The 15,156-nt window shown below is 40.5% G+C and overlaps 1 protein-coding gene across 2 annotated transcripts in view; it reads right to left on the bottom strand.

Moving 5' to 3' along the window:
• LOC127045479 (sodium channel protein type 5 subunit alpha-like) overlaps positions 1-15,156 on the bottom strand; it is a 93,690-nt gene that overhangs the window by 28,772 nt on the left and 49,762 nt on the right. The window contains exons 16-20 of one of the 2 annotated variants that reach the window (XM_050941521.1): positions 13,343-13,786; positions 10,937-11,087; positions 9,637-9,653; positions 8,378-8,501; positions 215-369 (exon numbers count right to left, since the gene is read on the bottom strand). In XM_050941521.1, coding sequence (XP_050797478.1) covers positions 215-369; positions 8,378-8,501; positions 9,637-9,653; positions 10,937-11,087; positions 13,343-13,786 — 891 coding nt within the window. The remainder of the gene's footprint in view (positions 1-214; positions 370-8,377; positions 8,502-9,636; positions 9,654-10,936; positions 11,088-13,342; positions 13,787-15,156) is intronic. The other variant, XM_050941522.1, reaches the window with a different exon arrangement.

Below are 15,156 nucleotides of genomic sequence, written 5' to 3'. Positions count from 1 at the left end.
TCATGTCACTTACAGTACTTTACAGTCATTATAAAATAGAAGTTACTCCTATGCTAAGTAATTTTTTCCTCTCTCAACCAGTCTGAAACTTCTATCAACCAGTCTGAAAATACACGTTTCTGCCCTAAGCAAAAAAGTCATGTCTGGGATATTAAATTAACACCTCTGCATACAATTATAATTCAACCTGAGATGAGATTAAGTAAAAATTTACCAGGGCACCGCTGCTCAGCAGGATCATGAATATGATAAAGCTTTCAAACCAACTATGTTCAACAACTTTGTAGCAGGTTTTCCTCAGGTTCCACCACATTTTGCCTGGAAACTTTGTGATATTCACCACACAGCAAGGGAAATGTCGAACACAGCCTGAAAGAGGGACACGTATTACATGAGTACCCAGGGCAGCCATGGAAATTTCTGGGTTCAGGGGAAAGTCTTTAGTCCCTCAAACACTTGTCTGTCTCCTGTTTCCTCTTTCTCAGTTCTTTATTATTTGAAAGCAAACTACAAAATTATTTTTAAGCAATTAGGAGTATCTTGCACCCATTAGTGAGCTACCTTCCAGCTCACTGGAAATTGGTAAGAACACTGGGATTGCTCTCAGAATGCTGATGGCTGGGTTTACAGAACAAAGGCAAAACAGCAGGATGGACCTCATGGCATTGGAGATTTACCAGTTATCTCAACGCCATGACTAGCATTGAGAGATGGAAGAACAGCACAACCGGCACAAGGAGTTATTGTATCTTAGAAATTAGAAATAAAGATAATCTGTAGGGTCATCTAGTCCATGATATGATATGATCATATGCCAGCAATACCCCTCTGCTATGTACATCGGCCAACTGGACAGTCTCTACGGAAAAGGATAAATGGACACAAATCAGACATTAGGAATGGCAATATACAAAAACCTGTAGGAGAGCACTTCAACCTCCCTGGCCACACTATAGCAGACCTTAAGGTGGCCATCCTGCAGCAAAAAAACTTCAGGACCAGACTTCAAAGAGAAACTGCTGAGTTTCAGTTCATCTGCAAATTTGACACCATCAGCTCAGGATTGAACAAAGACTGTGAATGGCTTGCCAAACACAGAACCAGTTTCTCCTCTCTTGGTTTTCACACCTCAACTGCTAGAACAGGGCCTCATCCTCCCTGATTGAACTGACCTCGTTATCTCTAGCTTGCTTGCTAGCATATATATACCTGCCCCTGGAAATTTCCATTACATGCATCTGAGGAAGTGGGTATTCACCCACGAAAGCTCATGCTCCAAAACGTCTGTTAGTCTATAAGGTGCCACAGGATTCTTTGCTGCTTTTACAGATCCAGACTAACACGGCTACCCCTCTGATACTGTCTTATGAAAGGAGACTCAAAGAGCTTGGCTTGTTTAGCCTAACTAAAAAAGGCTGAGGGGAGATAAGATTGCTCTTTATAAATATATCAGAGGGACAAATATTAGGGAGAGAGAGGAAATATTTAAGCTTAGTACCAATGTGGACACAAGAACAAATGGATATAAACTGGATGCTAGGAAGTTTAGACTTGAAATTAGATGAGGTTTCTAACCATTAGAGGAGTGAAGTTCTGGAACAGCCTTCCAAGGGGAGTAGTGGGGCAAAAGACATATCTGGCTTCAAAATTAAGCTTGATAAGTTTATGGAGGGGATCGTATGATGGGATAGCCTAATTTTGGCAATTAATTTGGCAATTGATCTTTGATTATTAGCAGGTAAATATGCCCAGTGGTCTGTGATGTGATTGGGGTCGGATCTGAGTTACTAGAGAGAATTCTTTCCTGGGTGCTGGCTGGTGAGTCTTGCCCACGTGCTCAGGGTTTAACTGATCGCCATATTTGGGTCAGGAAGGAATTTTCCTCAGGGCAGACTGGCAGAGGCCCAGGAGGTTTTTCACCTTCCTCTGCAGCATGAGGCACGGGTGACTTGCTGGAGGATTCTCTGCACCTTGGAGGTCTTTAAACCATGATTTGAGGACTTCAGTAACTCAGATATAGGTTAGAGGTTTGTTACAGGAGTGGGTGGGTGAGATTCTGTGGCCTGCATTGTACAGGAGGTCAGATTAGATGATCATAATGGTCCCTTCTGACCTTAAAGTCTATGAGTCCATGAGATTTTGAATAGTGTACAGTAAATAAGGCATAGGACCACATACTGATCAACAAGGAGAAAATAAAATATTGAATAGCTGCTTATCAAGTAAGAATCATCCATTCTGTGCACTGAAGGAGGCAGGGGTGTTATAGAAAAAATAGTATGTGATCATGTAATTAAAGAATGTATCATAATGCACATATACAAACGGGCCAAGTTAAGGTTGCACAGACAACTTTAGCTCTGGCATGTCCTAACTTTTTAGTGCTTCATTTTGAAACTTTAATAATGTTTTTTTAACATCATTTTTTGTTTGTAATTATTATCTAACATGCACATATAATGTCTTAGGTGCGCATGTCATGGATATGTGTGTATAGCCTGAAGGAAGTCCTTTGTTTCCTTATGGTTTACAAACTTCAAATACTTTCAGATGATTACCACATATCTACATCTAGTGCATAGGAAGAGGGTAGTATGCTTTTAAATAGTTTGAGAGTCCTGTAGTGGTATTCACTGTGTTTTATGTTTTGAGGAGTCACCAGGACTAAGCAGAGCAGGGATATGTGTAGCTAGATCTTACACATTTATAAATATTTAATAACTGTGGTTATTTGGGACTGAACTGCCAGTGCAGTTTCTTCATATTATTTTTGTTCTGTAAATAGCAAAATACATACCATCACCTTATTTCAATGTATTAATAAACACTCTTTAAAATCTTGTCTCATAAACTCATCCCTACAGACCTTCAACCATGTTTGGTTTTCTCCTCTGAATTCTGTCCAGTTTGTCAACAAGAATGAAAGTAGTATTCTAAGAACAGTTTCACCATAAAGAAAGGGACCATTACTTTCTCTGATCTATAACAAGTTACAGCTCATATATAATCCAGAAGTGCATTACACACTGTGCTTGATACAGAGTCTTAGACAAAGCCAACTGAAAACAACTGGAGTCTTTCTACTGGCTTTAATGGTTTTGGATCACACTCACATTGTATTACAAGTTATATGTCATTTTTTGTCCAATACCTTACTTTATTCTCTTTTGAAATGACTGCTTCCAAAGTTGTCTTTATTTTGGATTATTTTTGCCCAAATATCTCAGCTTGTATTTTCTAAGATGAATTTCATTGTATTACTTGCCCCTGTGTTTTAAATCTTCTTGTTATTATTTCTTTGTCAGCATTGGTGTTTGCAACACTTCTCAGTTTAGTGACTCATACAAATTTAATTAACATGGTGTTTTTCCTCATTTCAAAATCATTAGTGAAGGTGTTAAATAGCACCAGACCCAAAGATGATCTCTTCAATATCCCCCGTTTATGAATTGTCCACAAGCAGCTTCCAGTTTTTGTAAATGTATTTGCTATTCAAAACTACTAGCTGAATCATTTAAGAGCAATAATTCTTGGTCTACAGATTGTTTGTGAGAAGGCTGTTGTGAATATTCATTATTCAAAATTCAAACTGCATTGGCTTCATAAGGCCTCAGTTAAATGAATGCAAGTATTTCAAACATTCGCTACATCAGTTATAATTACTTACATTTATGAGTTCAATGTTTTATTTTTGCCAGCATTTTCTAATATTCACTTAAAGGTCATTCTTTCAACAAAAATTCCAGCCATTAAACTGATCTTCTACAGGCCAGCCAGCCTCACCTAAGTCCTTGGAAATATCATGGAGCAGGTTCTCAAGGAATCAATTCTGAAGCACTTAGAGGAGAGGAAAGTGATCAGGAACAGTCAGCATGGATTCACCAAGGGTAAGTCATGTCTGACTAAGCTAATTGCCTTCTATGAGGAGATAACTGGCTCTGTGGATGAGGGGAAAGCGGTGGACACATTATTCCTTGACTTTAGCAAAGCTTTTGATATGGTCTCCCACAATATTCTTGCCAGCAAGTTAAAGAAGTATGGGTTGGATGAATGGACTATAAGGTGGATAGAAACCTTGCTAGATCATCGGGCTCAATGTGTAGTGATCAATGTCTCCATGTCTAGTTGGCAGCTAGTATCAAGCGGAGTGCCCAAGGGTCGGTCCTGGGGCCGGTTTTGTTCAATATCTTCATTATTGATCTGGAGGATGGCATGGACTGCACCCTCAGCAAATTTGCAGCTGACACTAAACTGGGAGGAGTGGTAGAAATGCTGGAGGGTAGGGGATAGGATGTAGAGGGACCTAGACAAATTAGAGGATTGGGCCAAAAGAAATCTGATGAGGTTCAAGAAGGATGAGTGCAGAGTCCTGCACTTAGAATAGAAGAATCCCATGCACTGCTACAGACTAGGGACTGAGTGGCTAGGCAGCAATTCTGCAGAAAAGATCCTAGAGGTTATAGTGGATGAGAAGCTGGATATGAGTCAACAGTGTGCCCTTGTTGCCAAGAAGGCTAATGGCATTTTGGGCTATATAAGTAGGAACATTGCCAGAAGATCGAGGTATGTAATCATTCCCTTCTATTCAGCACTGGTGAGGCCTCATCTGGAGTACTGTGTCCAGTTTTAGGCCTCACACTACAAGAAGGATGTGGAAAAAACTGGAAAGAGTCCAGCAGAGGGCAACACAAATGATTAGGGGGCTGGAGCACATGACTTATGAAGAGAGGCTGAGGGAACTGGGCATATTTAGTGTGCAGAAGAGAAGAATGAGGGGGGATTTGATAGCTGCTTTCAACTACCTGAACGGGTGTTCTAAAGAGGTTGGACCTAGACTATTCTCTGTGGTAGCAGATGACAGAACAAGGAGTAATGGTCTCAAGTTGCAGTGGGGGAGATTTAGGTTGGATATTAGGAAAAACTTTTTCACTAGAATGGGTTACTGGGGGGGAGGGTGGAATCTCCTTCCTTGGAGGTTTTTAAGGTCAGGCTTGACAAAGCCCTGCCTGGGATGATTTAGTTGGGGATTGGTCCTGCTTTGAGCAGGGGGTTGGACTAGATGACCTCCTGAGGTCCCTTCCAACCCTGATATTCTATAGTTTGATGATTCTATGATGATTCTAGGATAATTGCTATAAAATGAAACAATAGAGTGCATAAAATAGATAAATAAAACAGTTCTTAGTTTGACTCTAGCCCTCTTCCTGAAAACCTTTGTATGCTGCTTTGGCCCCAATCCTGCAAACACCTTCATACATGCTTAATTGTGAGCAGATAAGTAGGCTTCAAGGGAGCTACTCCCCTGCATCAAATTAAACTAATTCATAAGTGCTTAGGGTCTTAGATGGCAACCTTTACAATGCAAGATCTATATCTGCCTTGCGTGTACATAGTATCTAGCATATTGTTGGCATGACCAGAATACAAATCAATAATAAATAATCAAAATATTCATTGGATTTTTGTGTGTGGAATTTACTAGCTATTAAATTCATCAGTGAACTGCTTATGATTCTTCAACAAGTTTTTAATCCGTGATCTCATATCCCGTGGCACTGAAATTAATATTCCAAGTAAGATTTCATGTCTGCTATATCAATTCCTTAGGAATTCCTTGTAATAACATTATTGATGATGGATTGCTGTGGATTTATGTAATTCCACTGGAATTTAGCAATGATATTTATAGAATGAACTAATTCAACAGAAGCTGTATCCCCTGTATCTAATCAATTTCAGCTTGAAAACCAGATCCTTAGGTCCAGCCAAGTTACTCTCAGCACAGGACCTGAGATGAGCTAAAAAAGGTAGCTACCCTGGTGGTAGTCAGGGGACAGTTCTACACTGATGTAAATTAGAGAGTTTTCTAATTTGTTCTAATCTGCAGGTTGCTTTAATCAATGCCAGCAGCAATGGCCACCAAGGACTTGTTCCGCTATCTGGAGATTACCGGAGTGCAAAGCATTCCTCCTACTTCTGATATTTGTCCCAGGGGATGGGGACAGCTTGAGGTGGTGCAGAGCTGGCTACGTCACTGCTGCAGGAGACAGGGTTCCTCTAATCTGGTGAAATCCCCAGCTTCTCTGTCAGAGATCGACATAAAGGGACCTGACCAGGGTCAAAGACCTGGCTTACATTTGCAACTCATAGCCAAACAGGACACATCAATTCCCATTTAAAGCAGCACTGGGGAGTAGGAACATTTCCACATATATCAGACTAACACATCAAACTATTGACTTTGTCTAAATATTGTATTCTCTTTCTTGTTTTCAGTTATTCCAGTGTAAAATTTTCCCTTCAACAGTTTCTTCAACCCTCATATATCATGGATCTTTCACATACAGCCTCATCTCCCTTGCGCATTTTGCAGCCAGTGTCTCCATTACAGCTATTTCAACTACATTACAATTAATGTATTAATTTAAAGCCTAAAATACAAGCATGGCATCATAATGGTTATCTGTTTCACTTGTATCTACTCCAGGGCTAGTTTATGGAGTCTTTGTTAAAAGCCACAGTAATTTAGTACTAGCAGATACAATGAACCTGCCTCATTCTGAATTTTTGGTCAAAACTCAGAAGTGGAAGAGTCGGGTAATCAGAAGTAATTGGGAAGGAAATATAGGTGGGTTGCAGGGGAAGAGGCTGGGTGGAATGATAGAAAGGGCCTGAACAATGAAGGTAAGAAGAAGTGTGGAGAAATAGATGACAGGAGAGATTATGGTAAGGAGGGGCTGTGGGAATCTAGAGGGTTGTTATAATGAGAGAGGTAGCAGGAATGAGGAGCAGGACAGAATCAGGAGAGAGAGAGCTGGGGAAGAGGCAGTCAGGCAGGGTTAGTTAGTGAAGGAAGAAGCTGGATAGCAGATGCAGAGCTGCCACAGACAACTGACGTCACAAGGTGGATGGGTACAAGAGATAAAGGGAAGATGTATAAGAAGTGTGGCTGGTTGAACACTAGACTCAAACTGCAACAGCTAACTGCTGGTGGAGGGGCAAAAGGGAGGCACCTTTGAGTCTTGTGAGCCAGCTGGTAGGAGGAAAGAGCATGTCAGCTGACAGGAGTAGCACTGTGGGCAAGGAATCTGAATACTGTCCAGCTTTCTAAAATCAGTTAGTTCCCCAGGAACATTGGTCTTTTATAACCCTAAGGAATCATAACCCAGGTGGAGTGACAGATCCAGGCCAGTGGGGTACAGGAGTCTAGTAGAGGGCAAATATACTGGTCACTGGGTGAGCAGTTTTCTGTTCCCTGAGTGACCAGAACAGGGGCTTCACTAGAGTAATCCGGAACCTGCTAAAACCAATTAAGGCAGACAGGCTGATTAGATCACCTGCAGCCAATCAAGGCAGGCTAATCCGGGCACCTAGGTTTAAAAAGCTCACTCCAGTCAGGGAGGGGGGAGCTGAAGGAGAGGAAGTGTGTGAGAGGAGCTGGGAGCAAGAGGCCCAAAGAGCTGAGAGTGAGAGTGAGAGTGAGAGTGAGAGTGAGAGTGAGAGTGAGAGTGAGAGTGAGAGGCTGTGCTGCTGGAGGACTAAGGAGTACAAGCGTTATCAGACACCAGGAGGAAGGTCCTGTGGTGAGGATAAAGAAGGTGTTTGGAGGAGGCCATGGGGAAGTAGCCCAGGGAGTTGTAGCTGTCATGCAGCTATTACAGGAGGCACTATAGACAGCTGCAATCCACAAGGCCCTGGGCTGGAACCTGGAGTAGAGGGCGGGCCCAGGTTCCCCCCAAACCTCCCAACTCCTGATCAGACACAGGAGGAGTTGATTCAGACTGTGGGGAAGATCATTGAGGTGAGCAAATCTGCCAATAAGCGCAGGACCCACCAAGGTAGAGGAGGAACTTTGTCACAGTGGAAATTAATCTAACTGTGAATTGACCCTGATGACATGTTTTACGCTGTTACTTCTATTACAGACAGTTCAGGGAGACAACTGTTTGCTCTGAGAAATAACTGATATGAAGTAGGGGTTTGGATGACATGTTAATAAATTTAATATTTTCTCTGGTGAAAACCACAGTATTCTTAGTTTTGACTAGAAGGAGACAGCTGTGAAAATTAAAATAAGCATTGAGTACAAATATTGGCATGAAGTAAACTTGTAAAGCTGTGCAGCAATTTAAATTGCATTTCTGGACTTACCATCCTACAGAAATTCAGCTGAATCCTAACAAGTTCTCTCCACCAGTTTCATGTGTGTTTGACTATTAGAGAGATCTATGGATGAAAAGTTCTATGCAACTACTCAGTAATTATATTATTACTAAATACTCACAAGTAGACAGAGTGCCAACATTAACTAGGAGAACAGGCTACTTTGGATTGTTTGTCTCACTTACTAGTCATAGTGAAATTAGCAGATCCTTACCTTCTGGAAAACAGTTATCAGGTTCTTTTAAGTCTTCACCCAGCTCAGCGGTCTGTTTTAGAAGCTCCTCAGGGTTTGTCAGATCCACTGTGCTGCCTTCAGAACAGCTGATGTCATCCAGGTGCTATGCAAGAGAAGACAATGTATCATTTTTTGTTTAAAGTAGTCACTGTGCTTTAAAATAAACTGAATGCTCTTCTGTTTACATTCTGTTGCATACCAGAAGCAACTACAACAGTGCACTGTCATCATCAGGAGGGTGCTCTCTGCTTGTTGGGAAGGAAACTGCAGCTCATTGGGAAGGGTGCTCTGTACACTGCAGCCCAGGTTGGCTCGGGTTGGTTAATTTCAGCTAGCTTTGCCTTTCTTGCCGGCCTGGATTTGAGCCGACAGGTTAGTGAAAGGGAAAGCCCCGAACCAGGGGGTAGAGGGCATTCAGCTGACCTGAGTTTGGCACTGCAGGGAGCCAAGAAAGTAGATTTAAAAACAAAAATCTGCCAGCTGGACCCCTTCTCCATTTCCAGGGTTCAATTTCTGAAAACAGCTGGAAAGGTAACCCCAGGCCAAGCCAGGGGAAGGAGTAAAAGGGAAACAAAGTCAAGCTAGCTCCATCTGTGATGCTGTAGTAAGGACTTCATACCTGGATACACAGTGCCCCCCTGCCCCGCCCCATTGGGGCACATGGCCCTGTCTCATCTCACCCCACCTGGCATCCATGTGGCTCTCTTCACTGGCTAACCTGCCTCGCCTGCCCAGCCCACTTCGTTAGCCATCTTCCCCTGCAACACAGCGTGTGCTACCTACTATGGAATGGCGAGAAAGAACACATTTGGGTAAAAACAAGCCCTGGCTAATGTGCTGCTCTCTCCAAAGTGTGCCAGGCTTTAGCAAAATATTTAATTAGCCTCCACAAACTTCTTTTCCTCACCTGCAGATTATAGTGATCTCACCCCATGAAGCTCTGGAATGTGATTCCTTCTGAGGACATGATCAGTTGAGATGTAATGACATTGACTTGGTATACAACAGAATGGAGTAAGAAAATAACAGAATGGTTTTTATTAACACTATTGAGCTGCTTGTGAATGATTTTGTAACTATACATATTGGTGATTTTCTGAATGTCACTGTAATTGGCAGAGAAAGCCACTAGATTTGTCACTGGCCACTTTGACACTTATTTTCTTGCTAGGGAAACCAAAAAGTCACTAAATCTAGTGACAAAATAGCTAAGTTGGCAACATTCCAGTGGAATGGACTTTCTCTCCTGAAATATCTCCACATCAATTTAAAGTCAAAGCTAGATTTAACGGTACTAGATTAATCACTGTAATAAAACTTGCATAGGGGAATGATTCCAACTTTTCTTGAATTAAGTGCATATAGTTCTCAAACGCAGACAGGCTTTAAAACATTTCACTAGTTAGAGCTGAAAACAATTAAAACCAGAGCGCCCCACCTGGGGAAAAAGTGAGCGAGAAAGAGAGACAGACAGGGAAATGAAAATATATTTTATTCAGAGTCCTGTTTGGTAGAACTCTAAAAATTTCGGTTCAGAATGAAAGTACCGTAAAATGCCCTTGATAATTTACACGAATTAGAACATGTAATCACATGAAACATAATGTATTCTCCACTGGCATAGACTTCCTTGTACTCCAGCATATTTCACGCTTCACACCACTAGAAACGTGTGAATAATTCATAACAAATTATTTATTCAGTGAATTCTGCCACTTTTTCTGTTTCCAAATTGCTGATGAACAATTTGTGATTTTCTTGAATATGTTCCTTATTCAAAATTATTCTCCAAAGACTTGTGTAAATAATCATGGGATTTTATTTTTTACTTTTTGTGCACAATTCATTTAAAACATTCTGTATTTGAAATCTGAGCTGTTTCGATTGGACATATAGACAACATTGTATGTGTCCACCCCCTGACTAGAGGAGTATAACCCTAAGATATTCAGCTTGGAAAATTGTTTTTAAGATTACATATACAAAATTCATTTAATGTGTTTTGAAATTATACAGAAAAAAGACTGGACACACCAGAATGGTCCCTGAAACCATTTTCTGGGACAAAACATTTTTGGTAATTCAGATGTCAAGTAGACAATGTTAATTTTATAGGTAATGTTTCTGAATCAAAGGCAACTCAGAATCCAGCTTCTCTTCCTAATAAAGTTTTAAATTAATATTTATAAATACAGCATTTTGCTATTTCCATTCATAGAAATCCAACTATTCCACTCTTAACCAATGAGATAGAATACTTCAAGCTAAATATAACTGAGCCATGCACATTTATCAGTCATGTTATAATGCAAGTATTAATCAAAAATGGAACTATGGAACACCTACATGAACACCTACATGGCTAAGATATGAGGGCATCCCAATACTTAAAGAAAGAGTTCTTGTGCTTTAAACACAAAATAGAATAAAAAGATAAAATTTATTGTACAGCATTATTTTTGAGTCATTATCTTTATTAGATTCCAAAAAACTGAAACAGAACATACAGAGACTGGTGATTTCATGTTAGGTAAGAACATGGTGTTACCTCCTCTTGTCCTTGTGATGATTCATTCCTTTGTTTACATATGTTAAACTCACTTAAGTCTTCAGAGAAAACCTCAGATCCTTTACTCCAAACTCCTGGGCTTTTACATTGCTCTCCCCTCTGTCTCAGGTGGTTTTCCTGCTGAAGAAAGAACAGGAGTACTTGTGGCACCTTAGAGACTAACAAATTTATTTGAGCATAAGCTTTTGTGGGCTACAGCCCACTTCTTCGGATGCTGAAGATAAACTAAGATGGGTTTATTTTATTTTCTCTTTTCTTTTTTGTGGCAGAGGGATGGCACACTTAATTTTAAAGTAGAACACTCCAAATGGAACAGAAAGCACCTTGAACTGGTCACTTATAGTCTTGATCTTTATAGAGAGATACAAAGTGGGAAAAAGCGACAGAGTCCTGTGGCATTTTGTAGACTAACAAATGTATTGGAGCATAAGCTTTCATGGGTGAATACGAAGTGGGTATTCACCCATGAAAGCTTATGTTCCAATATGTCTGTTAGTCTACAAGGTGCCACAGGACTCTTTGTCACTTTTTACAGATCCAGACTAACACAGCCACCCCTCTGAAAGTGGGAAAAGTTTGCCTTGGTTACCTAAAATAAATGAAGGACTCATCCAAAGCCCAATGAAATCAATGGGAATCTTTGCCTCAGAACCAAGTGAAGAAGTCAGGACCTGAATGGAAAATTTTAGATTTATAGTCAGTCATGACTTCTGTGACGTTCTCATAGGTACCCAGGATTCTGAGGCACTTCACTACCACATGCCCTTAGCAAGAAAAAGCCTTCAGTCCTGCTGTGGGTCAGCTTATCAACTCCACTGCCCACGGGCAACCCAAGCACTGCCCTCTACATCTATGCAGGCCCCACACTCTCTCTCTGGCTTACCAATAGGCACCCTCCAACCCTCAAACCCTCCCAGTATCTCCCTGGAGTGTCCAGGCCCTGTTCCACCGTACACCTGCTGTATTCACAGATTTGCGGCTCCCGAAGATGCATTACACAGAAGATTCACCAGTCATACCTCAGATCACAACTCCTTTTAACACTCAGCACTTAGACACATTCATAGTGAAAACAAGTAAAAGTTTATTCAACAAAGTATAGAGCTTCAAGTGACAGCAAGCTGAACTATTAGAAACAAATGGTTACATATAAAAGAAAATCATTACATGTGTTCTAGAACATAGACTTACTGAACTAGTTACTTTCATACCTTATAGAGCAATGCCTACCCAAAGTCCTTCCAGAATTTTACCACCAGAAATGGCTGTGATCTGTTCATGAGATAAATCTTGCTATCAGATTGCCTCTGAGGGGAAAGATTCAGGGTATACCTCTGCACCTCCAAGTACATCCCACCATCCATTGTTTTTTTACTCCTGAACAGGATTCCCTGCTACTGTTTATTTTTCCCTATAAATTTCCTCTTTTGAAGATTTTGCAATCTCTTCCTTAGCATTTGACTCAGTATACAAACAGGTACCCACTGTGAGACATACAATGCCCAATACACACATGATCAAACAGAGAGATAAATGTCAATATTTGCTGCATGAAAGAAACATTCCTGAGATATATCACCACTGGGTTACCTGCCTTGAGAACTTAATTTTCGGTACAGACACATAGCTTCTTAAATATTATCAGTGCACACATTTTCCAGTGATTATGATGTCTAGAAACATCACATGCCACCATTTAGTGAATCATTATGCATCTAACTGACCCAAGCGATCCCTGTAAAAACTCTATGAGCCACCTATGCCCTCTGCCAGTTGGCATCCAGACATCCCTATGGATCACCACTCCATAGCTAAAGGGGAACTGCAAAAATTCAGATGAACTTAAAAATGTGTTTGTATGCACTATAATATAATAAATATAACTTTGAAAGAGCCATTCCATTCTTAACCCATCCATCTTTTTGCTGAGATGGCAGAAGAGAAAGAGAGGTCTCCTTGTTACAAGTTCACATCTTGAGCCCTTGACACTATTTCCTCTTTGCTTGATTACTGATACCAAACAGATTTCAAGGTCAGAATGAACCAATGTGATCAGCTAGTATAAATTCATCCATAACTCAGGCTGTAGAATTTTATCCAGTAATTCCTGCATAAAGCCCAACACCTTGTGATCTGTATTTCACAAAGACATCCAATCTTGATTTAAAGACTCCAAGTGATGGAGAATTTAGCTAATCCTCGGTAAATTCTTCTAATGGTTGATCACCCTAACTTTAAAAAATCTGAACCTTATTTCCAATTGGAAATAAACTTAAATAAATAAACTTCCTGCAGCTGGATCATGCTTTACCTTTGTCTGCTACATTAAAAACCCCATTAGTATCAAACATATTCTCCCTGTATATGCTTCTCACCTGTCTACTGTACTCAGTTTCTGAGAATGTGGTTGTCTTATCATCTTCTTCATAATCCCCACTATCAGAATCTGCCTCAGCAAGAGGGACACAGACAAACATGTTGGGGTTGGTGATAAAATCTTCAAGAATGCTAACTGAGCATTTGTCCCCATTTTTCTCAGTCACATTGTTACTGTGATTTTCTTTACAAATTTTCCCTTCTTTCCCAACCTCCACACATGCGTTCTTGGCAGCCAATTTCTTTTTTTTTTTGGCAGCTTTCTTTGGATGCTGGCACTGTCCACAACAGTAATCCCATGTTGCATGTTTCACCAGATGAAGTCCCCTGTGGATCCGAGCAAATGCAATCTTAAGATTGTTCACCTCTCCATCATCTTCAGGTGCTTGGAAGTTGTCAGCGCTGAATGAGTTCAGAAGTAGTGCAATGAACAGGTTGAGAACCTGAACATAATTGAAATAAAAAGAAAATCATTGCAATATAATTTTGAAATGTAAATAATGGCTTGAAGATTAGCCAGTTTCAAAACAATTTGTTCTTAATGCACCAACCTTAACAAGACAAAATGAAATGATTGTTTAGCAAATTATTTTTCATGCAGCATATTTGTCTCTCTCAAATGTATGTTTCCATGATCCTCAAATGAAAATAAAGTAGATTTTATGTAGCATATTGCAATAAAGGGATATGTATAAAAATCACACAATTTAACTGAAACACGAAAAAGACTAATTAAAAAAATTGGTGTATCATAGTACTCCATCAATCCCACAAGGAGGAGACAATCACATAAAATTACAGATACACTAATTACGAGGGTGCTGTTCCTTTAACAGGACAAGATTGTTAAAATAGTGTTGGAGAGATTTGTGCAATAGCGCTATCAGCCTGGATTTTAGGGTAAGGGAACAGTTTGGGCCTAGTACAGGATAATGAAGGTCTGATACTAGTCTTACAACAGTTTACCTAGGTACAATTACACCAGACCTGAATGGAGCTGCTTCTGATTTGCATGGATATGAGATCAGAATCAGGCTCAGTTTGTCTATCAACTTTGCAGCATTGTAATGAAGAATATTCTAGGACTTACTCCCCTTAGGCAGAGACAATTTGATTGCAAGTGGCACTATAAAATGTATATCCAGTTAGATGCTGAATATATTGCTCCAAATATAGTGCTGGAGGTGGTTGAATCAGCAGTTATAGAATCATGTTTTTTCCTCCAGGGTTTTCTAGAGGAGGCAGCCAGGAATTTGGGAGGAAAACCTATTTCTACATTCATTTTAAGATAAAAGAAGGATGAAATGGGTACTTAACCTTACAGTAACTGTGGTTCTTTGAGATGAGCTGTCTACATACATTCCACGGATGGTGTGCACATGCCCTTTGCACTCAAGTCTAGATTCTTTTGGCCACTTTGTTCTCATACCTCCAAACGAGGGCATAAAGTGTGGGGCGACCCCAACTGCCCCGCAATTCCTTCGCCCATACAGAATCCTGTTGTTATAAGACTGTTGTAGCAGGGAAGGTGGGAGAGGAAAAACTGGAAACACTATTCTGATCTTATCTCTAATCATTAAGGTAATGTCTAACTATTTACAAAGAATGATACGGCCACACAGTGAGTGAAAAGACTCAGATATTGCAGGGTTCTGACTCTGAGCCAGGGGTGATCAGAAGGAACTGAGTGGCGCTTGGGGTCACCCTGCCCTTTATGCCCTTCGCTTGGAGGCACAAAGACACTCAGGATGCAGGCATGGTCCCCAACAGACACTGCTGACCAAATGAATCTGAACTTGACTGTACGGGGCAC

The sequence above is a fragment of the Gopherus flavomarginatus genome, chromosome 2, assembly GCF_025201925.1.
Source record: "Gopherus flavomarginatus isolate rGopFla2 chromosome 2, rGopFla2.mat.asm, whole genome shotgun sequence".
NCBI lineage: Eukaryota > Metazoa > Chordata > Testudines > Testudinidae > Gopherus > Gopherus flavomarginatus.
The sequence above is the reverse complement of the archived record's forward strand: the minus strand, read 5'-3'. Positions and strand labels throughout refer to the sequence as shown.